We start from the raw sequence: 25,680 nt of genomic DNA on the forward strand, positions 1-25,680 counted from the left end.
AACTAGAAAAAAATCAGGTCCGGCTTTAAAAAAATTGGTTCGTTTGGGTCTTAGAAAAAATTTCACCCTGTATAAGCTTTTTGAAAACTCTAATATGAATTTTACAAATTAGACAAATAGGCAATTAAAAGAACTTATTTATTTTTTTCCGCACACGATTGCTTAATTTTTTATAAAAAAATCAATTTTGATTATGAATTAAAAGTTTGGTAAAGTGAACCATATATTTAACAAAATTAACTTTCATTACCAAAATTAATTTTTTTTTGAACAAATATTTAATTTATGTTACCACCAATCAACTGATTTATTCAAACAAGAAAAAAATCAGGCCCGGATTTAAAAAATAAGTTCGTTCTGGTCTTAGAAAAAATTTCACCCTTTTTTATACGCTTTTTGAAAACTCTAATATGAATTTTACAAATTAGACAAATAGGTAATTAAAATGGCATATTTATTTTTTTCCCCACACGATTACTTAATTTTTTATAAAAAAGAATCAAATTTGACTATGAATAATTAAAAGTTTGGTAAAGTGAACCATAGATTTAAAAAAAATAACTTTTATTACAAAAATGAATTTTTTTTGAACAAATATTTAATTTATGTTACCACCCAATCAACTGATTTATTCAAACTAGAAAAAAATCAGGCCCGGATTTAAAAAATTAGTTTGTTTGGGTCTTAGAAAAAATTTCACCTTGTATACGTTTTTTGAAAACTCTAATATGAATTTTACAAATAAGACAAATAGGCAATTAAAATGGCATATTAATTTTTTCCCCACACGATTACTTATTTTTTTTATTAAAAAATCAAATTTGACTATGCATAAAAAGTTTGGCAAAGTTTTTGCATAGATTTAAAAAAATTAACTTTTTTTACAAAAATTAATTTACAAAAACAACGTTTTTCTTAAAATTAAAAGTTTTACCATTTTTTTTTCTATAACACGTCTAGATCTAAAACTTCCCATAACACTTCTTTTGGACTCTATAGTTTAACATAGACGTGATCAAATTGATAAATTTTAAATTTGTCCACCTAATTTTTGCGATTTACAAGTTTGCAACTTTTACAAGAAGAAGACTGAAAGTCTACAACAATTTTCAGAGTCTTCACAATGGTAAGAGGTATGTGCTGTAAAAATTTCAGAAAAAAAATATTAAAATGGAACAGAGTTATAGCGAGTTAAACCGTGAGTTCATTTTTTTTTTTCATTTTTAGGTTAAAATTCCGATTAAATTTGATTTTTTAATAAAAATTAAGTAATCGTGTGGGGAAAAAATGAATATGCCATTTTAATTGCCTAATTGTCTTATTTGTAAAATTCATGTTAGAGTTTTCAAAAAGCGTATACAGGGTGAAATTTTTTCTAAGACCAAAACGAACTAATTTTTTAAATCCGGACCTGATTTTTCTCTAGTTTGAATAAATCAGTTGATTGGATGGTAACATAAATTACTTATTTGTGCAAAAAAAATTAGTTTTTGTAATAAAAGTTATTTTTTTTAAATCTATGGTTCACTTTACCAAACTTTTAATTCATAGTGAAATTAGATTTTTTTATAAAAAATTAAGTAATCGTGTGCGGAAAAAAATAAATATGCCATTTTAATTGCCTATTTGTCTAATTTGTAAAATTCATATTAGAGTTTTCAAGAAGCGTATACAGGGTGAAATTTTTTCTAAGACCCAAACGAACTAATTTTTTTAAAGCCGGACCTGATTTTTTCTAGTTTGAATAAATTAGTTGATTAGGTGGTAATAGTGTAACGATTGGCCAAAATAAGAGACACATCGATCTGACCGTTCAAAAATTATGACGAATACAAATTTCTGTCAAAATGCGAAACTCGCCCTGTATATTATTAAATAATGGGAGCAGACACTTTTTAATGGTCATTTGTTATTCCCCATAGGAGCCTCTACACGAGGTAGGAGTATGTACAGTTCCTCATGACTCACCCTGTATATCGCCATTTTGTGGAAATTTAAAAATCAGAACGTTAAACGAGGGTTAGATAATATCAATAAAACAGTGTCGTCATACATGACGAAGAAAGGAATGTCACAAAGACTCCACTCGTTGATAATGGCGAATGAATGTCGCCCAAATGAAATAAAATTCACATGAATAGGTTCATGTAAATATAAGTCTCAAAATTACAATCATTTCATATCATTGCGCTAACTCTGCAGTTTAATTAATATCGGCCTAAATTATAATTAAAGTTTATCGAAATCGCATTTTTGAATTCCATAAAACTGTCATTCATAAATACTATTAGTGTAGTGGCTATTAAAAAAGCTTACCCAGCGTGAACTAAGTGGATTAGAGGAATTATATACTTTTGTACGCTTGGCCAAATTATACCTACATTATTATCTATAAGCCTCTGCCTTAAAGATTTATAAAGTGGCGATTCCGAAAATCTATTTTCTCCCTTTGACTCATCTAAATTCCCATTTGATTTTAGATTTATTTATATCAATTTACGCCGTTATTATTCAAAATTCAGGGTTGACGCAATGATAATAAATATACGGATTGGCGCAATGATGTTAAATATACGGATTGGCGCAATTATTGTAATTTCGAGACCAATCTATTCATGTAAATTTTGTTTCATTTGAGTGACATTATATTTTCTATAAGATGTGTGCGGTGTCCTTTATCCCCAGATTGATTAAACATCTTTAAAGATATTGTATCTTTCTGATTTTGCGATTTAATTAGTAATGTTACTCCTTACAAAAATCATTGCAATCTCTTTATACACAATCTACTACTTTCTCGAAGTGAGAGATGATAGTCCTCTATTAAAATTAAAAAAGCATGCATAACATAGTAATACCATCAGGAAAAACTTATATACGATAAAAAAAAATTCATAGAAATGTTTACAGAATTCAATTTAGAATGATACATAGCTATAAAAAGCCGCCATATCTGTATATAGCTCACATATTCTTACCATTACTGTTAATACCAATAGAGATTTTTGAGTTAAAGTAATCTGCAAGTTTGGTTTTTATTGTGAAAATGCATGTTTGATTTATGAATTAGTTTTCTTTTGAATGTAAACTTCCAATATAACTAAAGCGCACACAATTTCTGGATGTCTGGAAGACTGTATATGCAGAAATTAGTTCTTATCAATCGAAGTAGCTCAGTGGATGTGTTACTGGCTTAACAAGATGGAGTGCCCTGGTTCGATTCTCGGCACTTCACTAGAAATTTTGGATAGGCACATAAAGCTGTCAGGTTCGACTACGTCACTGGTCGTCAAGTCATGTTAGGGGCGCTTGCACTACCTGAAAACCCTACAAGAACTTTACTTTAACGGAAGTAAAGATCAGAATAAATAAAGCTGTAGTTAGACTAGTAATGCCTTCAACTGCTGAAATCCTAGCTGATGCAAACCTAGTGTAGAGACCATTAGAAACAATGAAAGTACTTCTGGTACCTCTATAGTTTATTTTTTAACTAGGAGGAGTAAACTAAAAAGACAGATTCACACCCAAGAAAGTCACTAGAATAATAACCAAATACATCTTCTTTTTTGGTTGATCTAGTCGGCCCTCAACGGTAAACCAGAAATATTATACTAAATTAATACTAAAGAGTTCCAAAAACAACTGCTTTTTATTTAAAAGCAGACTAACAATCTAAAAATTAAAGGAATAACACAGAAAACACAAAAATCGCCGATATAACTTAATTAACCTATGAAATGTCACTAGTGTCAAAATTTGATAAATGTCATTACTGTCAAAATTTTATAACAGTGGAGTAAACTTGCCTGCGGTTGGACCAATTACAAACAAGCAATACAGCGCGGTAAATTTGAATCACTCCTCTTGGTTAAAAAAGCAAACCGTAGAAAGTAGAGTACCAAATAAAATATTAAGAGACAGAGTACGCAACGAAGATGTAGGACACATATTATGTAAAATCGAAAAAATAAATCAAGAACAGAAAAACTTTATAGGACCAGCACATAAATCGAATGACAGAATAGAATGGTAAAGATATCCAGCGAAAAATCACCAGTTGGAAGGAGATCGACGGAAAACCAGAAAGCGATGAACCGGGAAATCTGAAATCAAGGAATAACCCGAAGGATTAACAGGCGTATATACTTATAGAGAATCTTAAGAAGAAAAACATATGCAAGTTGCTTTATGTACTCTAAGCGTTTACTAATGCGTCAAAAGTATACTAGACTGTATACTGAACACTTACACAAAGGACCAATGACCAATAACTGCGCAAAAGCTACGGTTCGAGCGCAAAATCCTAAGAAGAGTACATGGAGGAATATAAGAGCCAGATTTTGGCGCAGACGTTGCAAGTTTGAGTTGTATAGAAATTTTAGAGAACCTGACGTAAAATTCATTAAGGTAGCACGTCTTAGATAGAAAGTACATCTAATTAGTAGTGATGTTGATTATAGTTACTTTCGAGTATTCGTTACAAATAGTTACTTCTGTATACAGTAATCATTTACAGTACTCGTTACTATGATTACTTTTGTTACTTTTGTATTTGGGTACCGGTAATCATATCGAGAATCGTATTTCTCAGTAGGTAGGTATTTTTTTTATATAGGTATTCCGATATAACAACGACCTTCACCGATCTGTATAAGTGATAAAAATGATTTGATTACTATGATTACTTTTGTTACTTTTGTATTTGAGTACCTGTAATCTTATCGAGAATCGTATTTCTCAGTAGGTAGGTAATTTGTATAGGTATAGATATAGATCTAGATAAAAATATAGGGTTCTCGCATTCGATCTTTGTTAAGAGATACATTACATATTTTGCGTATAGCATTATACCTCCCTTTTTCCCTGTTTCATCTTCTATCTTCTCCTCACCCTCACACCCTTAAAACGCTCCATACCGATAACGATATTCGATAACACTCGTAAAATACCGGTTCCGTCCGTTACTCGCTGGGATACGATTGGTAGAAAGTAATCAAGTGTACTGGTTGTAGATACAATAGTCGTTACTCGGTCTGATACGATTGGTACGAAATAACGAAGTAATCAGAGTAATCAAAGTAGATACAATAGTTCAATAGTCGTTACTCGCTCTGATACGATTGGTACGAAGTAACAAAGTAATTAGAGTAATCAAAGTAACGATTTGCCTCTCTGTATAGTAATCGTTACTTTCGGTATTCGTAAGTAACGAGTACTTTGTAACGAATAAATACTTTTTCAACATCTCTACTAATCAGGCGAGAGTTAAGTGCAACAGTCAGAAAAGTTTTTGACCGAAGACAGCCGATGGAACAACGAGATAGAGGAAAGTCGAGACTTGGTTATTAAGTTTACCTAGAGGACGATTTACAATTTAGTAAAATTCCTAAAAGGGCCACATAAATCACAGAACGTTTTCAATATCTAAAATATCATCATCAGTATTAGAACTGGTTGATCACATGCTGAGCCGCCAAAAAAATACCAAATGATGGATAAAATTTATAAAGATAAGGCCTTTAGGCAACCCACTTGATGGGTGAGTCATAGAGTTCCTAAGGGCCGTATCTTTATAAATTTTATCTGTATTTGTAATTTTAAGTAACAATGTTAATGTAACAAATTTTTATACTATTTAAAGGGTTTATACCTGGTATTATTTTGGTGGCTCGGTGTGTACAACCAGTTCACCACCGATGATGATATTTTATATACCGAAAACGTTCTGTGATTGATGTACCTCTTTAAGGGATTTTAATAAATTTTATACCTTTTATAAAGGATTTTACACGTCTTTAGTGTCCTCCTATATGGAGTTGAAAGCTGGAGCCTGACAGAAGATGCCATAAAACGGTTAGAGGCGTTTGAAATGTGGTGCTACCGACGTATGTTGAGGGTCTCATATATACACCACACAACTAATATAACTATTCTCCAGAGGATAAGAAAAGACAAAGAGATAATTAACACCGTACAGAACAGAAAATTGGCTTACTTCGGCCACATTATGCGTAATGAAAAATACCGACTGCTACAGTTGATTCTACAAGGCAAGATTGAGGGCAGTAGAGGCCCTAGACGTAGACGTATATCCTGGCTGGCCAATCTTAGGAAGTGGACTGGTCTAACGTCAACTGATCTATTTCGAGATGCCGTAAATAGAATAAGATGGGTCAATGTGGTCGCCAACATCTCCAGAAGATAGGCACTTTTAGAAGAAGAAAGGATTTGTCAATAAAAAAAATTTGTGATTGATGGTATACAACAGCTACAGAAAAAATTGTTTCTTTTGGTTTTAAAATCTATTGGAGTAAGAACCTGGAGAAGAGTTGCTAGAGATAGAGATGCACAGAGAATTATTCTGAAGGAGGCCACACACGTTAAGATAAACGTTGCCTGACTATTGAGTTTTTGAAATCTTGTAGAACTCTTTTGGCATCATGTTAACCTCATTTATTTATGACTTCGTTACTGTATCACATGAAATAATAATTGTTTTGCGATTATTACAATTTCTTACTACGCCAATTATTGTTGACTGTATGTTACCAAGCAGGGACTTTTTGTTTTTTTTTTTTTGTTGCAGTTTTTGTTTACCAAACAACCAATGGTTTGCTTTAACACTGATCTCTGCATCCAAAATTGTACTTATTTAAATTTAGTCTTTGTTTTATATCTCACATTGTTGCACACAGAGCTCGGATGAGGCGCTAAACGTATTGTACCATCCTCGTGACTTCCAAGGCCCCATTCTGTTTTCATTTAACGCCAAAAACTTCTTCGGTAAGAAAAAAGCGTCAGTCAGAGTCGAGAATGGAGAGTGGTCCAACAAATTCTCCGTGGATGTGGCTGGGTCTTCAGGTTTTGTGAACTGCAAGTGGAACGAACAAACGTACCAGGTAAGTTATCAAAGAAAATTGTTATAAGAATAGTGTATACGTTCTACGCTCTTAACCCTTTGTAAGACGTCATCGTTTAATTGCTGTTTCACCCATAGTGCCCGTATGATTCTTGTAAGATTTGAAATCTTTAGGGCCTCTAGCCGATTTATAGTGACTAGTTTCACGAGTCCAAATTTCAGTGCCATACAAAAACGTTGACCTTATGCAACATTTACCATCCTCTGGCATAGCTTCGGATTGATGTGACCATTGCAGAAGATGGATTTCATTTTAATGAACGAACCAACTCAATTCTATGTCTGATTTACATATGGGCGTTCATTTGCTCCGTGACATAACTTCCAAAATGTTTAAATAATCTTCTTAATTGGTTGTCCATGGAAACATAAGTTTGCATCAGGATGTGGATTTCGGCTAAATATCATCAACTTGGCCTTATTCATATTCAAACTAATTTTCGTTCCTACTTATCTGACACAGTAGATGCTCGAGGTTTTGCAGATTATCGCATAAAATTGGTGCCATCTGCTTATCTGATATTATTGATCAGTTTCCAATTTACTTTTATGCCACAAGATTAGTCTTTTAGAGTTTCCTTAAAACTTTTTCAGAATATAAAGTAAACAGTGATGTTGACAAAACGCTGCACCATTATCTCACTCCGCTTTTATGTGGCATTCCTTACTTATAATTGCCAAATTTTAAGTTGCCATCTAGATTAAAATAGTGGATTCAAAACTTTGTATTTTCTAGATCGGAGTGCAGAACAGCCTGACCCACAACGGTTTAACCAAACAGATAACTTTTATTCCGTACTACGTGATCATAAACGAAGCACCATACGCCATAGAATGCCAAGAACATAACAGACCAGCAGACCATTGGGTCACAGTAGAACCAAAATCATGCACAGCCTTGTGGCCAAAGAGCGATGCACAAGACAAATTAATGAAAATTAGGGTTAAAGGCACCCAAGATTCTTCAGCGCCCTTCCTCTACACCGAGAGCCATAACACATTACTTAGGCTTAACAACAAAGTAAGTATTGATTTAGCTTAACGTGAAGCAAAAACTAACTGGTGTAGTAGGTATAAAATTTAATTAAGAATTAAAATTCTAAAAATCCAAAAGGATTACATTCATTGTTCAGAATGTTTTCGGACTTGTCAGTCCATCATCAGTGAACTTAAAATCAAGTAATCCCACTTAATAAAACTGAGAAAGGGGTAAAATTTTGACCGTTAAAAATTGAAAAAAGTGGTTAAGATTACTTACTCCATGTCCTTGCAAAATAGCCACAATGCCAAACACTAGTTGGATTAAATGTTCAAACTACGTTGTAAATATAAGAAAATAAAGCGACTTTAGTCGATGGCAATGGATTGCCTCTAGGAACATGTGAATACTCTACTTTTTCATAGTTTTTACGTCTTTTTTGGACCACGTTAAGTCTGCCAAATTATTTTTATATGAAAGGAAATACTTCAAATGTCAATGACATTGACATCCAGGAAGACAATTTTCAATTTGTTGACCAAGGTTAGGATCCAATGTAAATATGGAAATTTAAGATTGATTATGTATTGAAATGAACTAAATTTTATTTTAATTTTAACTTTAGAAATTTTAAATTTTAAAAATAAATAATAAAATTAATTAAAGAAATTTGAATTTCTAAAGTTAAAATTAAAATAAAATATACGTTCATTTCAATACATAATCAAACTTAAATTTCCATATTTACATTGAATTCTACTTGGTCAACACATTAAAAATTGCCTTCCTGGATGTCAATGTGATTGACATTTGAAGTATTTCCGCATTCTTAAAAATCATTTGGCAGATTTAACGTGGTCCAAAGCAGACGTAAAAACTATGAAAAAGTAGAATACTCACATGTTCCTGGAGGCAATCCATTGCCATCGACTATAGAAGTGGGGCAAAGTATGCTAAATGTGCAGTCACTCGAGCGCTTTGGGGACCTATTGGGTTGTGAAGAGTAGGTCCTAAAACCAAAAAAAGTTAAGTAAAGTTTTCCATTTTAGTGGGCGCTTGCCATTTTTTAATTTAATTTTCCATTTTCAACAATCGTTTTTTCCGATTATAGCGCCATCTATCCATAATTCGAAAAATGTTTCGAATAAAAGTTGCTTATTTTTACGTAAAGAATCCAAATCTGGAATAAAAATTTGGGGCTCCTATTAAAGATTTTAAAGTAACCCCCCACCTCACCTCCGTGGGGATCCGTGTTGGGTACCATTCGATAGATTTTTCAAAAATATTGATTAAGTGTATTTTGCAGTTTTTCGATCTAATGTTTATTTTGCGAAATATCACGGGATTTGTATTTAATATTTTAAATTTACCCCCCACCCCTCTCCGTGGGGGGTCATGTTTGGTATCATTCCATAGATTTTTGAAAAATATTGAAAACGTATTTTTTAGTTTTCCGATGTAATGTTCATTTTGCGAATTATTCGCTTGTTTTTGTGAAAGTTTTTAACTCACCGATTTCCTTACGCCCCGCTCAAATCGTCAGATTTTTGAAATATACACTCCTTTGGATGTACTTAACTTACCTTATCTTAATCTGACAATTTCGAGTATTTTTAAGGATAGATTTTTTTTTTCGGGTCCCCCTTAACGAACTCCCCTGTGTTAAGAGCCAAAATATGGTAGAGGTACATCTGCAGAGCACCAGGTTTCTCCCCATATGATAATCTGACGCGCTCGAGTAACTGCAAAAATCCCCGCTTGGGTTCCCGTACCACTTATAAGTCGCTTTATTTTCTTGTATTTACAATGTAGTTTGAAGATTTAATCCAACCAGTGTTTGGCATTGTGGCTATTTTGCAAGGACACGGAGTAAGTAATCTTAACCACTTATTAAATTTTTAACAGTCAAAATTTCACCCCTTTTTCAATTTTATTAAGTGGGATCGCTTGCTTTTAGGTTCACTGATGACGGACTGATAAGTCCGAACACGTTCTGAACAATGACTGTAATCCTTTTGGATTTTTAAAATTTTAATTATATTTTCTTCCAACAACACCAGGGAGTTTTTACTTCACGTCAAGCGTATCGTATACAGCCAACTGTCGGGAACTATCCCGTTTTATTTAAGTAATTATTGATTTAGCTTGTGTTTGTAACAGTGTTTTTTTCATCAATCTGCTTGGTTTTAGTATGGTGGTGTCAACGTAGATATACAGTTGACTGAAGGTACTGTTTATATCAATTTGGCACCTTATGAAGATGGTTCTGCTCCTGCTTTGTTAGTCAACCACTCTAATTATACTATCAGCTATTGGGAAAAAGATTCAGTTCAAAAGAGGTGAGTAAAGCAATAGTTTTTATTATGAATACAAAAAGCACTGATACCAGATACATAAATTTATTTAGGACAGCTATTTAGTAATAAATATCGACGATTCAAATGGTTAAAAAATATAAATTTTATTATACAGTTTAAATAATAATGATGGCAAAAACAAGAATTATATTTAACATTTTCAATTACTGTTGTTCTGAAGCTATTTTCTTGTGGCATTTTTACAATTTGTTTATGTTAGTAGTATTTTGTATTTTGACAACGGCACTCGATTTGGGCGTCGAAACGTTAACAAAATTCATTTTTTAATAATATTGTGGCTCATTTCCCATTATAAATAGTTAAAATTTTCAATTACATATTGCTCATCTATTATTTTACTTTTTTACTACTTTACTAATAACGGATATGCGTTTTAGGGAATTACCCCCATCAACTTGTTGCTATTACACCTGGGAGAATCCATCTGGTCCAAGATCCATCGTGTGGGATCGAGGAAACAAAAAGGAAATTATTAATGATCTACGTAAAGATATGTATGGCGAATTTGCACCTGAAGATGGCGCTCACATCTGCTGGACTTCATTCTTGGATGGAATGCAGCGGGTGCTCCTATTCACTGAAGATAGGGCTCTGGCCGAAGGAGCTCAAGCCAGTAATATTCTAGAGGTCATTCAGCAGGAAATAACTGTATCGATACATGGAATTGGGTTATCGCTTGTTAATAACCAAGCGAGACAGGAAATTATGTACCTTGGAATTGCTAGTTCAGGTATTAATTATTATTAAATTAATTAATAAAAATATTTTAACTTCTGAATATCATTTTTATAACTTTTCACGATTAACTAATTTTTCATTTTCTATTGTTATCTTAAACCTCATTAAATATCTGATGTTATAGAATATTTTTATACAGTTGTTCTAACGAATGTTTGCACATATATGAAATTATTCACAAATTACTTTCTCTAGGTCTCTTTTTTACTCACAGAAACTATAGTTTGTTTTTAAACCAAGAGTGACAATTCAAATTTCCCGCGCCGTAAAGCTTGTTTGTAATTGGTCCAACCTCAGGCAAGTTTAAGTAAAATTTCATAGGCTAATTAAGTTGTATCAGCGATTTTTTTGTGTTTTCTGCGTTATTCCTTCAATTTTTAGGTATTTAGTCTGTTTTTATAAAAAGAAAACAGTTGTTTTTAGAACTCTTCAGCGACGTATTAGTATAATATAATATTTATGGATTATCGTCAAAGGCCGATATGATCAACCAAAAAGAAAAAATATGTATTTGGTGATATTTCTAGTGACTTTCTTGGGTGTGAATCTGTCTTTTTAGTTTACTCCTCTTGGTTTAAAAACAAAGCTTAGTATCGCAAAACTAAGCCGCTTGTCCCTAGAAACCACAATAAGTTAAACAAGGATAAGCGATACGGCATGTCTTTGATACACTATTTACTAAGAAATTCGACGTTTATCATTTTCAGTGACATTGGCGTATTTATTGTGGTTAAAAATGATTTTTCATCTTATTTAAACTTTTAGTCTTTGTACATTTCATTTAAATTTATTATTTTCAAAGATAATTGAAGGGGTGAGTGGATGAAGGGAGTAAGTGACATTTTTTAAGAAAATGAGTTATCCGCATGGATGAAGGTGGTAAGTGCTAAATTAAATTTTCCACTTATCCCCAGCCTTCTATGATTTAAAATAACTGAGATAGCCAGCGTATGAAGGAGGTAATTGACCATACTACTTTAAATATCTAGTGAATGAAGGAGGTAAGTAACAAGATAAAGTACTTACCTCCTTCATCCATACCACAGAGAATAAAAATTGTGACATACCTCCTCCATGTATTCGTCAGCTGACATCAGATGACAACAAATTAAAGTTTTTAGGTTATGAGCAAGTGCAACTCTCGCTAAAACCGTTAACTCTGGGATTTTGTGCAATGAACATTGCCGCTACAAGTGTTCTGAGTCAATAACTGTAGAAGAAAGGGAATCAATATTTTCTTCCTACTACAAACTAGATGTAAATGCAAAAAACTGCCTTCTTTTAAGAGCATTAAAAAAAAGGGAACCAATGAGAAAGAAAACTGGAGCATTAAAGCATAAAACTGCCTCCTACCAATACAATGTAACTTGTAGTGGCCGGCAAACTACCGTATGCAAACGGGCTTTCATTTCCTTGTTTGCAATCAGCTTGAAAAAGGTTGACCTGATCCAAACTTCAATAAAATCAGGGAAAAATGCTCCTGAACCGGACAGAAGGGGAAAACACGCAGTCAGACCTAACAAGACCCCTGCTGAAGTTGCTGCTTACGTCATTGAGCATATTTCCAGTTTCCCAGCAGAAGAGTCGCACTACTCCAGGCATTGTAATATTCACAAAAAATATCTTTCACCGCAACTTTCGATCCCTAGAATGCATAAACTTTACCTAGACAAATGCCGAACTGACGGAAGAAATGAAAAATTTCAAATAAAATAGGCTACATACCGATTCATTTTTAATAATGAATTTAATCTGTCTTTTGGTTATCCCAAAAGCGATACATGTAGCACATGTGATTCTGGCAAAAGTAATGAAAAACACGCTGAAAATTACAAATCAGCGTTTGAATCTCAAAAAGCAGATAGAGAATTTGCTATTAAATCAGAGAACACTGTGTATGTAACATTGGATAGTAACATAGTACCTCGAAAGCCTTTTATCTTAGACAAATGTGGTTTTACAACTTAGGAATCCACATAATAACCAAAAATGTGGAAAAAACTGTTTTCTGCACATGGACGGAAAATCAAGCTTCCAGAGGTAGCTCGGAAATTTTTAGTTGTTTTCTACGAACAATCGAAGTGGATCCAGCCTTTAAAGTAAAAGATCATCTAATTTTGTGGACAGACTCGTGCGCCGGGCAAAATAAAAATTTTTTGATGGTATGTTTGTTTCAGTATCTTGTGGGCAAAGTCATCTTCAAAACGATTGAGCACAAGTTTCCAGAGGTAGGACACTCGTACTTAGACTCGGATAGAGCATTTGGACGTATTGAGAAACGACTAAAGAAACATCATAACATTTACATCCCTGATGAATAGCGTGATGTGATTGTTTCTTCAACTAAGAAAAATATGGTGATAGACATGCAACATCACTTTAGAGACACGGAAAATATTATGAAAACCATGAAACTAATGAATAGAGAAAAAGATCTTCTTAATGAAAAGGTTAATTTCAAAACTGGAATCAAGTGGATTCGCGTAGATGTCTTTGGATCATACCTTTTCAAGGAGTCTTACGATTACTACACACCTTTCAAAATGGTATGTATCCTCAAGCAGAAAAATTTCCCATCCCTTCTACCTGAAGAATTCAACATTCCAAGACATATCCAAAATACTGGATCCTTAAGCAAAGAAAAGGTAGACAATCTAAAAGAACAGCTTTGCTTCATTCCAGAAAGGGATAAGTGGTATTATGAAGCCATCATAGAGCAACAAAATTTTTAAGAAGGTGGTACAATATCCTTAGACTGATTCAAAAACTGCTTAGAAATTCAGTGTTTGTCATTCCTTTGTAAAACCAAAAATATAAGTGTTTACTTGACATCCATGTTATTTTTTTCCTGATTATAGCGCTTATTTAAAAGAAAATGCAAATATTTATCCTAGATAAAGGAGGTAAGTCCACATAACCCATTCATTTTGGCATAGACATAATTTCTAACACAAAAAAGTTTTTGGATAAAAGAGGTAAGTACAAATAAATATTTTTCAAATAAGTTTTTAAAAATCGGGGGGATTTTTGTTTTTACAATAAAATTTAAACATATCCTACCTGTGAGAATAAAAAAATTCGGTTTAAAAATCGATTAATAAAAAAGTTCCAGCAATAAAACTTTGGAGTTAAATTTCTCAAAAACTTACTTTTGTTACTTACTCCCTTCATCCACTCACCCCTTCAATTGTTAGAAGGACTATCTGTTACATGTCTTTGATACACTATTTACTAAGAAATTCGACGTTTATGATTTTCAGTGACATTGGCGTATTTATTGTGGTTAAAAATGATTTTTCATCTTATTTAAACTTTTAGTCTTTGTACATTTCATTTAAATTTATTATTTTCAAACATAATTGTTAGAACGACTATCTGTTACTCTCTTATTTGATTACTTTCGGTAATTATTTATTTTTAAGGTAATTATTTATTATTTATATTTATTTATTTACTATAATGACAAAAGTAATATTTTTTAACCTACAAATTGTTATATTACATGAGTCTGGCTATAGTTCTATCGAACGGAAGCTTATTTATTTATTTTCGAGATTACTGTATAACTTTTTGTTTTTTTTTTTTAATTTGTTTGTTACCGTTCTATATTCATCTTTATATTAGTAATAGTCGGTATGATCTTCAAGCTGTTTCAGCTGAATCCACCAATCTCCTCAATAGCGAAAAAAAATCAAACACTTCAATAAAATGACTTTATAAAATACGTCCATCGGGATAATAGCCATTTCCTAATAATTACATTGACAGTACATGCTGGCGTACGTTTCACTTAATGTTTTGATTTAAATTGTTTGCAAATCAATCATTACGTTTGTACAAAGATCCGTTGGAACAACTGCATGTCTTCTTACAAGTATAGAAGACAATACTTAATGAACTATTTATATCCATGATATTCTGCCTTTGGTCCAATGCTTCCCGTTTTTCTGTCAGTTTTACTTGTAAAACTCTGTTCATGCATTCTTTTAATTGGCATTATCATCACATGTTCTAGGCATCAGTGGGGTTTCTACTTAGATATTTTCAGCTGTTTTAAGTTTTTTCTTCGTTTCCTATTATTGTTTAACTATTTTTGCACCAAGTATGTTCCGAAGTACTTTCCATTACAATGAATGAAAAAAAATCTTAACGAAAATGTATTTCAGGTGTGATATGGGGATCCTGCAAGCTATCAAGCACCAGATTCAAATTCTTCGACGCCAAGCTCTCTACAGCTCTAGAAAATGCGTACCAAGCATGTTTACGGGAATCCGAAATCAATCCCAATACCGATTGGCACGTACAGATCGACCCCAAGACCGAAGTTGACTTCAAGGCCAACATGATGTACAAGCCAACCAAGAAGATAATCAGACGCACATTCCTAACCGGACTTTGGTTAAATATGAAGACCAGTCCCAGCCAGAAACAAATCCATGCCAAGATTAACCGTTTGCAGATTGATAATCAACTATATGACTGTATATTCCCAGTAGTATTGGCCCCAGTGCCTCCTCCAAAGAGTGTTACTGCTAATGATGGTAAGTTCGCTCTCTACATTTATTTTTGTTTTTCGAATTAGCATTTTTTTAAACATGTACGAGGGTTTTTTTAGTTTTGCATATAGCCATAAAGACAAAAAATATATAGACTTAAAATACTTTATTGCTTTTCAAAATATGTTCCACCAAGATCGGTACACTTTTGCATAGGTTCAAACCAATTGGTAAAACAGTTATGCCAGTCCTCAGTTGACACCTGTTCAGTTGACAACCGCGTTGAAATCGCGGTTTTAAAGGCATCGATGGCTTCTTCTGACGACTGGAATCGCTGCCCAAGTATTGAATTCTTGATCTTTGGAAACGTAAAGAAGTCGTTGGGAGTTAGGTCGAGGCTATTCGCTGTGTGCAAGTACTTGGAGGGGATGCGAGAAACGATCGTGCGCGAATAGCGGAGAAATCTTGCAACTTTCTCAATATATCTCTTAAATAACAATTCATATTGTTAATTGAAATTGTCAAATTGACTTATATTTCATACCTATTGAAGAAAATTGGATTTCGCAAATGATGTGTTATAAATTGTAAAAATTATATGTTGCTCCACAATATTAATATGGTATGCAATTATTAAAGTGAATTTAATTAATGGTATTTTGCTTGTAGTACAATGTTTACCTTTTAATAACATAACCTCAATCTTACTTTTTCTTCTTATTCTTTTTTGGGCTATGGCCTTGACAATTATTATCCAGTAACCAGGACTAATATAATTGGCCAATATAATTAAAAGTCCTATAAATGTTGCCGAGCTATGAAACCAGGTCGCTCTTCCCAACTTCCACGGTGCCAATACGGTGGATGGTTTAACAATTCGATATTTTGGAGATCCATAAACTCGTATTGTTTTTTGGACAGCGTGAGCACTTGTATTGTCGTGATGTAGGATGTTTCGCCATTGTGTGTTGCTTTCTCGGAGTTTCGCAATAAGTTCTGTTACACAAACGGTTATATACCACTCAGAAGTAACCGTTCTTCGATCTTCTAAAGCAATTGTTGCCACATGACCAGATTTTGACACACAAGTTGCGACCATTTTATTTGACACACTTCGAGAACGAATCACTTTTGTTGGTTTTTCCTCATCGTGAAACACCCACACAATGGATTCGCGTTCATTTTCCGGTCCGTAGGAGTAAATCCAAGATTCATCGCCATTAACAATACTATAAACGTTTTTTGAGCTTCCTTTGTTGAACCGTTATAATGTTTTTCAACGCCAGTTGAGGCGAACTGTCTTTTGCTCTTCTGTGAGCAAATGAGGGATCCAACGGGAAACCAACTTTGTAACACCCAGTTCTTCATGTAGGATCATTTGTATAGAGGGCTTTGAAATGCCCAAAGATGCCTCTATCTCCCGGTGTTTTACACGGCGGTCATCATCGGTTTAATTAGCTGATGAACCCCATCAATGTTTTGCTGTGTGACTGCTATTTTGGATGGACGTGGACCACGTTGAAATTCGAAATACCAGCGGGAAATAGTTGAGTGGTGTGATCCTTCATTTCCAAACACAGAAACCATTTCAGCGACACATTGCTGTTGGGATAATCCTCTCCGAAAATTGTAAAAAATTATTGCTCGAGAATGTTCTCACCTAAGATCCATGTTTCGACCGACTTGCTAATTTCAAAAATTCACTGTATCTGCACGACTTGTTGTATCGCAATGAAACTCTGGATTTATGTCAACAAAAGATTGAGGTTACATTTGTGTCGGAAGGTATTATTGGTGGCGCCCTCTAAGCGGTTTTATGCAAAACTAAAAAGACACACCTTGTATTTATTACGTTGTCAAATTTAGAGCGTTTTTAACTATATTGTCTATATGTTATTGCCTAATTTTTAGTATATACTACAGTTTTCCTTAATTTTACAGGAATTAAACCCTTCATTGAAGTTAGTATTGTCCAGTTATTGATGAAGAACAGTCAGATTCTTCAGTTCAAATACTTCAAAGTTTTAGTTCAAGAATTCCATATTAAATTGGATATGGGATTCGTAAGTAGTATTTTAGAAATGTTGCAAGAAGACGAGGCATCTGCAGAAACAGAGGTAAGAGATGTTGGATATTTATTTCTTAGGTTTTTTTTATAAAAAAGGGGTATTTATCTTCGACCAAAATGCACTAGGGCGGTGGGATAAGTACTTAGTCTCCAAAAGAATAACGAAAATGTTGGAAAAGTGTCAATATATTTGAGCCAACTATGCTATAACTTCTTCAGCCGTCTGAAAAATACGTCTTCTCAAGGTCTGCAAAGTAGGCTTCCTTGGCGGCAATGAACTCGTCATTCCCCTTAAATTTCTGTCCGACGAGTGACTTTTTTAAGTTTGGAAACAAAAAGAAGTCGTACAGGGCCAAATCTGGAGAATACGATGGATGGAATAGTAGTTCGTAACCCAAATCGACCAATTTGGCCATGGCGACGGCGGAGAGCATTTCTCTTCCCCAATTGGGGCTATTTTTCTGCAATTCGGCGTCGAATCGACCCAATAATGTATCATAGTAAAGCCCTGTAACCGTTTGGCCTTTCCAGGAAGCTGATATGACACTTAGTGAATCCTAGAAAACGGTGGCTATCACTTTTCCGGCCGATATAGGGCAGTCAATGAGGGTATTTGGCTCCGAATTCCATCCTACTACATCGATTTACTTGATATTTTCACAGTAAGTAGGGAATAGCTCAAGAAACAAAGTCTACCCTATGCCGATGTGCGCTTTTATCTTGGGGGTGGTTTCCACCCCTTCTCGGGGGTGAAAAATGTTTTGGTTAAAAAGCCACGGAAAAAAGCTAGATAACCTAATTTTAAGCAAAAACTGTTCTATTTTTTGAAAACTCAATATGTACTTTTTGAATTATTCGTGGTTGAAAATTGGCCATTTTCATTCAAAAATGACACCTTTTCGGACAGATTTTTGCGAATATCTTAAAAACTATGCATCTAACAAAAAAACTGTATAAAATATTTCTGTAGGTTATAAAAAAAACAAGGAGATTCGTTCCTTCATAAATCTTCTAGTTAAAATACAAATAGGGATATGGTAGGTAAGAAGAGTTTGTTTTTTTGCTGCATACTCAAATCGGTGTATTCAACTAGAAATAACAGAGAAACTGTCAATTTTAGGTGTATAATGATACTAATATCTTTTGTAGTGCTTAAAAAAACCTTTAAAATTAGCAATAGTAAATGTCAATTACATTCAAACTAAGCGAGATATTCTGCAAAAAAGCTGATGACTAATGTATTTTAAGAAGAAATGAGAAGTATATTTAACCCCTCATCCATCAAAATTTAAATACATCGTTTTCCTTCTACAATACATTTTATTATAGTGTTATTTCTATGTTCAAAAAGTTGGACTGGATTAAAATGAATGGTTTTTGAAAAAAATAAGATCAAATTATAGAGCGCATTTTTAAATTTTCTTAAAAAGCTTCCTTTTCCTCCATGTAACTCGAAAAAAATAAGAGATACGAAAAAAATATACCACACAAAAATGTAGGACTTTTTCAGATAAAAATTTCCTTTTTTTTCATTACTGTATATCTTATCATTTTCAGGTTACATGTAGAAAAAGGAAGATTTTTAAGAAAATTTAAAAATGCTCTCTATAATTGGATCTTTTTTTTTTCAAAAACCATTCATTTTAAACCCGTACAACTTTTTGAACATAGAAATAACACTATAATAGAAGGTATTGTGGAAGGCAAGCGATGCATTTACATTTTGATGGATGGGGGTTAAAAATACTTCTCATTTTTTCTTAAAATACATTGCTTATCACTTTTGTTTGCAGCATATCTCGCTTAGTATTAATGTAGTGGACCTTTAATATAGCTCATTTTAAAGGTCTTTTTAATCACTACAAAAGGTATTAGTAGTATTATACACCTAAAATCGACTGTTTCTCTGTTATTTCAAGTTAAATACACCAATTTGACAAGTTGAATACACCTACCATAACTAGAAGATTTATGAAGGCAAGTGTCTGTTTGTTTTTTTATAACCTACAAAAATGTTTAATATAGTTTTTTTAGTTAGATGCATAGTTTTTAAGGTATTCGCAAAAAATCGTTCGAAAAGGTATTATGTTTCAATGAAAATGGCCAATTTTCAACCACGAACATCTCAAAAAGTATCGAGTTTTAAAAAAAAAATTATGGAACAGTTTTTGCTTAGAGTTCTCTAGCGAATGCCGTGGTAATTCTTACCAAAAAATTTTCCACCCCTAAGAAGGGGTGGGAATCACCCCCAAGATAAAAGCACACATCGGCATACGGTAGACTTTGAATTAAGAGATAATTAGAGGCTAGGCCCAAAATTTCATTAAAATCCATGCAGTAGGATAAAATTCGGAGGTAATATCATATTCTTGTTCCCATTGACTGGCGTAATAGGACAGTTTTCGGCTTCTTCGGAGCACGTTCGTGGGGTGACGTCTACTGTATCGACTATTCCTTGGTTTCTAATAAATACTGGTGGATCCAAGTTGGTTCCATTCGTTGGTTATGAAGCAATGAAGAAATTCCTTCAGATTATGATTAAACAGCCTAAGACATTGCTCTGAAGTGGTCTCATGGTGGCGCTTGTTGCCTAGAGTGCGAAAACGCAGCAACCATCGCGCCGATAACTTTCTCAACTTTTGAGGTGTCTCTGCTACTGTCTCAGCTATCTCGCGAACCTTCAATCGACGGTCTGCCAATACGTGATCGTAAATTTTTTTTACGTTGTCCTCCGTGGTGTCCGTTTTTTGGGATATCTGGACGTGACGTATCAAAAACCGACGTGCGACCACGTTGAAACGTGATAAGCCAATTTTTGTGCGTCGCCATCGAAGGAGGAGTCACGTTACACAGCATTCAAGCGCTCTTTGACTTCACTGTGCGGTTTCTCTTCCAAAAACAAGAATCGAATCATCGGCCGATATTGTTTCTTTTTTTATTTTTCTAAAATCCCCGGCACGCTCGCTTCTTTAAGCGGTCAAAACAAAGCTACGAGACTAATTCGGCTGAGATTTTGACATAGTGTGTGTTATACAGGGTTTCCCGGAAAATAGTGCGTTCCTTAAAGGTGTGGGTAGAATGCACCATTTAAAAGAAAACTTTCTTATAAATTTTTTTTCTAAAGTCATCTGTTGCCTCAAAAAAATAAAATAATGTCTTACTAAAATTTACATTTGGCAACCCGGCAGTTTTATTTATTTTGACATATCGAAAAATTTTAAATTGTAAACACAAACAGTCATATTATCATCATTACCTGTAACCCGAGAATTCATCGTATTGTTGTGGTATTGTCATAATTTCGATAGCAAGTATCATGTTAATTACGTACCTATTGGCCATGAGCCGATGGGTAGAGGGGATTTGACAGCTTTCGCCAGCGCTGTTAGTGGCAGTTTTGTGCATTTATCTGATAAATTTAAATGACGCGCCATGGGTAGAGCAGAGGGAATTTGACGGTTTTCGCCAGCGCTGTTAGTGCAGCGTTGCCACATTTAGTAGATTTCTACTTTTTTGGTAGATTTTTGATATTTTTTAAAAAATTCTAGTAGGCAATATTTTTTAGTAGATTTTTGGTATATTTCAACATTTTCTTATGACAAAAATAAAATTTGCTTTTTAATAGTATTTACCCCATTTCTAAATTAATTTTTAGAAATTTTTTACAATTTCCCAATGTCATTACCGAAAATAAGATTCAGGGGTGGGATTCTGTGTACAATCGCTAACACCGCCGACCGCTTTCTATCAATGTCAATATATTTGAATTTTTAGTTTTAATTCAAATATTTTCTTGTTTTACTAAGCCCCGTATTCATAGTCGGTACTCAAGTCTGAGTCGATGCTTAAGGTCGACCTTGAAAAAATTTGTATAAAAATTTGTATAAAGGATGTATGACACTATGCATTTTCTTGTATCATTTCTAATATCGTTTCTGATATCGTTTCTTGTATACATTTTCTTTTATCATTTCTTGTACGTACATTTGTGCCCTGTATGACACTATGCAAGTTCTTGTATCGAAAACTGTATGAAATTCGGCACGTGATTGGTCGAAATTTTGTTTGTCGCCCTGTCACGTTACATTGGTATGGTAGTACTGCGTCTACAGCTGATTTTAAGGATTTTATAAAATTTATAAACTTTTAAAAACAAATATTTTAATGTTATAATAACTAGAATTTTTACGTTGACTGTTGATTATTTGTGTTTTTTATTTTTTTTTTGATATTTGTGCTAAAATATTTGCATTATAATTATCTTCAGTTTGATCCAAATTGGAACTATTGTATTTTCCTCTATTAAAAAATTATGCAATATGAAACCCAAAGTTATTCTAAATATATGGTTATTAGTAGAACAGTAGTCCATACCAAACGGTATATTAAGTATCAATAAAATATTTATAAATAATACCTACAAAACACAAATAAATTCATCAAGACATAAATCATATGATCTCATTTTCAGCCGCCATTATGACATTTAGAAGTTTTACCAGCAGGTTTTACGTTTTTGCTCTTTGCGCAGAAATTGGCGCAGTTATTGTACAAGAATCTGTGCCTGACACAAATTCTTGTATCGTTTCTGATATCGTTTCTTGTATCTGTGTATGACACTATACATTTTTTTGACATATCAGAAACGATATTAGAAATGATACAAGAAAATGCATAGTGTCATACAGCCTTTAGAATTTGTTCAAGGTCGGACTTGAGCATCGACTTAGACTTGAGTACCGACTATGAATACGGGCCTAAGTGTCACTTCAGCATCAACTAGCAAAACTAGAAAATAATTCAATTAAAGCTAAAAATTCAAATATTTTCACGACAATTGACATCGATAGAAAGCGAAGTGTAGATATCTACAGTGCACGGAATCTAGCCCCAGGACGTAGATGATGAATATTAAACAGAAATGAAACTGGATTCTGGTGTAACAAACTTGCAGATTTCAAGTAGGAGTGCAATCAGTACCTATTTCAGGTGTTATTGAAGAGTTCTGGCATTCGGTGAGCCTGTTAGAAGCTAACGATGGAAAACTAAAATATCTGAGGCCCGGTCTTTTCACCTCCGAATAAAAGTTATTCGGAGGTTTATTTGACAGATTTACATGTAATCTGCCGGATAAACTTCCTAATAAATATTTATTCGGAGGTGAAAAGACCGGGTCTAATTATAATACATATATGTAACTTTGCAAAACAACAAATGTTGTGTTTGCGTGTTTCTAATGTAAAATGCGAAATAATTGTTTGAAGAATATGATCCAGGCATGCAGATGTTAAAATCAGTGGATGACAAAATATTATATACAAATATTAAATATAAAACTGATAAAAATTAAAAATAGTTGGTCATTTTTGTTCCCCAGTTAAAATATAAAAAAGTTTGGTTTTTGTTTAGTCATATTAATTTCTAGTTAAACTCCCTCTGTGGCTCAGTGGTAAGAGCGCCTACCTTTGGATCGAAAGGACCGAATGGTCGTGAGTTCGAATCTCACCAGGGTAGAGAATTTTTCGTTTATTATAAATTAATAAATGAAAATAGTTTCTATCCTTGTGGGATCGGTACCCACCGGAGGGACCGCAGACGTTCGGATACAATTAGCGTCTCTGCAAAGACAATGACATCGACTTTGCAAAGTAACAAGACACTTACTCAACACACACACTACACATAACACTAGCTACCTAATTAGTAATATCCACTGTACCATCACCATGCCAGTGCCCATTAGTTGTCGAGGCATTAGCTAAATAAAAAAAATTTCTAGTTAGTCAGCTGTTATTTTTATTATAAAAAGTCCTAAATTATATACAAATATATTAATAAAGTTTTATAGTATATTTTAGTTTTTGATAAGTAGATTTTAGTAAGCTAAACTTAACAGTAGATTTTCTAAATAAAATGTGGCAACGCTGTGTTAGTGGCAGTTGGCAGTTTTGTTTTGTGCATTTGATAAACTTCATAAACTAAAATGGCGGATAATATGGATTTTTCAAAAAAGAAAACAAGATATTGCAGCTGTTGTATTGATTCATGTAAAAATACTGAATATAACAGTACTGGATGCATTTATTATATTCGGAAACATTGCGTACATGTCCTGCATCAACTAAATCCTTTCCTTTTTTTGGTGTTGCTGATTGAAATTGGATATCATGGGAAATAAGACTTGAATCCAGTATAATGTTTAAATCCATTTTGATAGAATTCAAACAAATTACAATTCATACAAATTACAAATTTTAATAAGCAAATCAGTAAGCACACAAAAATAAACAGAGGTAACAAATAATTCATTTAAACTTATTCTTTTCCTCAATGGTCTCTTGCGTAAGCAGTCATCCAGTCGCACGAACTTATATATTAAATATTAAAATTATAATGAATAAAATAAAAAAACATAATTAATTTTACTATTAATTATGTGTATTCATTTAGTAATCAGGTTACAATAATATTTCAGTTCATAAATTTGTGTCTTTCTAGATAAGTATCTATTTTTCTCGTTTTGTATATTTCACATACATAAATTTTATCAGAAAAGTATAAGTTTCAAACCGCGAGATAGCGCTACCGTCGAAACTCACAGCCAATAGTGACACCTCGTTTCAGTTCAGTTTACCTCGAAGTTTAAGGATTTGTAGATGGTTTCAAAACAAAATATGTAAAGTATTGTGTGCAGATAAAGCTTGTTTTACGAGAAATGGTGTGTGGTGTGTGTGTTTTACTTTTATAATGCCAAAAGTATTAATGTATGGGCTGGGATTATTAGTAATCATCTGATTGAACCACTCGAACTTCCCAGAAGATTAAAGATTGAATGGAGAAAAATGTAATACTCAAATTTTTTGTAACATGTTCTACCGATAGATACTTCTTGAAGACGTAGCTTGATTCTGATTGTAATAAAAATTTTCATGTAAGTTAAAACACTATACACATCTTATTTATTAGATATTTAATAAACACAAATATTATGCTGTTTTTCTATCACTGTTATCAGTAATTGATCAATACATGCATATTATGCCTAATGATCGATGATTCATGATAGTTGAATTCCAGTAAAATTATTTTTACACAGAAGAAGGAACGCAGCGTTGCCGGTTGTATTTTAATTTCTGTGGACATTAATCAAATGCATTAAAATTAATAAATTATTTTTTTGAAAACAGTTGACTTTACAAAAAAATTTTATCAGACTTTTTTGCTCTAAATGGTGCACTCAGCCCGTACCTTGAAGGAACGCACTATTTTCCGGGACACCCTGTATGGTAGATTTTTCTTGCGATAGTAGCGCCATCGGGCGGAGAGGCTAAGTACTTATCGGACCACTCACGTATAAGCACAATTTTTATTGATTTTTTTTTTGTTTTTTTTTAGAAACAACTCTTCTTGACAGACAAACATCACGTTGAAGAAACCCTCTATGCACTGGCTTCCACTCAATCTAGTCAAGAACAAAAAAGCTTCTATGATTTACTTCATTTTTCACCATTTAAAATCCACATTAGTTTCTCTCTAGCTGCAGGATCAAGTTCTTCCAGTCAAAATATATCTACTCCTCCATTAGTGCACGCCCTGCTTCAAGGCATAGGTGTCACTCTTACAGACTTAAATGATGTTGTGTTCAAGTGAGTATATCTTACATGTAGAATGTTTGATCGAAAGAAAATATTAACAAAAATGTCGATCCTTTAGTTTTGTGCGGTTCGTCTATCCATCTGAAGATTAGTCCAGCTAAAACTCGTAACAGATATATACTGAATTCGCTCTACCGAGATTCACTTTGACACATTCGGAATAGGAAACATACAACACAAAAATTCCTACCTCACACTATTAACTGCTAAAATCAACTTAATCTTTTATTAAAAAAAAGAAGAATTATTAGAAATAGTGGGAGTGTCTACTAATCTCATAAAATTTTGTGGAGTTTATTTCTACAAAATATTTTTACTTATTTTTACTTATTATAAATTTTCTCATTTGTTATCAATACATTATAATGGTGTAAATAAATAATTGATTGGCGTAAGGTTTATGTTATTTTTATGTCTGTTTACTATTAATAATATTGGCTATGAGCA

At 33.2% G+C, this 25,680-nt stretch overlaps 1 protein-coding gene across 3 annotated transcripts in view; it reads left to right on the forward strand.

Moving 5' to 3' along the window:
• Positions 1-25,680, forward strand: part of LOC114329087 (intermembrane lipid transfer protein Vps13) — a 176,803-nt gene that overhangs the window by 128,336 nt on the left and 22,787 nt on the right. For 2 of the 3 annotated variants that reach the window (XM_028278099.2, XM_050648580.1), the window contains 7 exons: positions 6,696-6,899; positions 7,656-7,940; positions 10,089-10,237; positions 10,654-11,006; positions 15,181-15,555; positions 17,452-17,627; positions 24,974-25,224. In XM_028278099.2, coding sequence (XP_028133900.2) covers positions 6,696-6,899; positions 7,656-7,940; positions 10,089-10,237; positions 10,654-11,006; positions 15,181-15,555; positions 17,452-17,627; positions 24,974-25,224 — 1,793 coding nt within the window. Of the gene's footprint in view, positions 1-6,662; positions 6,900-7,655; positions 7,941-10,088; positions 10,238-10,653; positions 11,007-15,180; positions 15,556-17,451; positions 17,628-24,973; positions 25,225-25,680 lie in introns of all 3 variants that reach the window. The other variant, XM_028278098.2, reaches the window with a different exon arrangement.

The sequence above is a fragment of the Diabrotica virgifera genome, chromosome 1 (genome assembly GCF_917563875.1).
Source record: "Diabrotica virgifera virgifera chromosome 1, PGI_DIABVI_V3a".
In the NCBI taxonomy this organism is placed as follows: Eukaryota; Metazoa; Arthropoda; class Insecta; order Coleoptera; family Chrysomelidae; genus Diabrotica; species Diabrotica virgifera.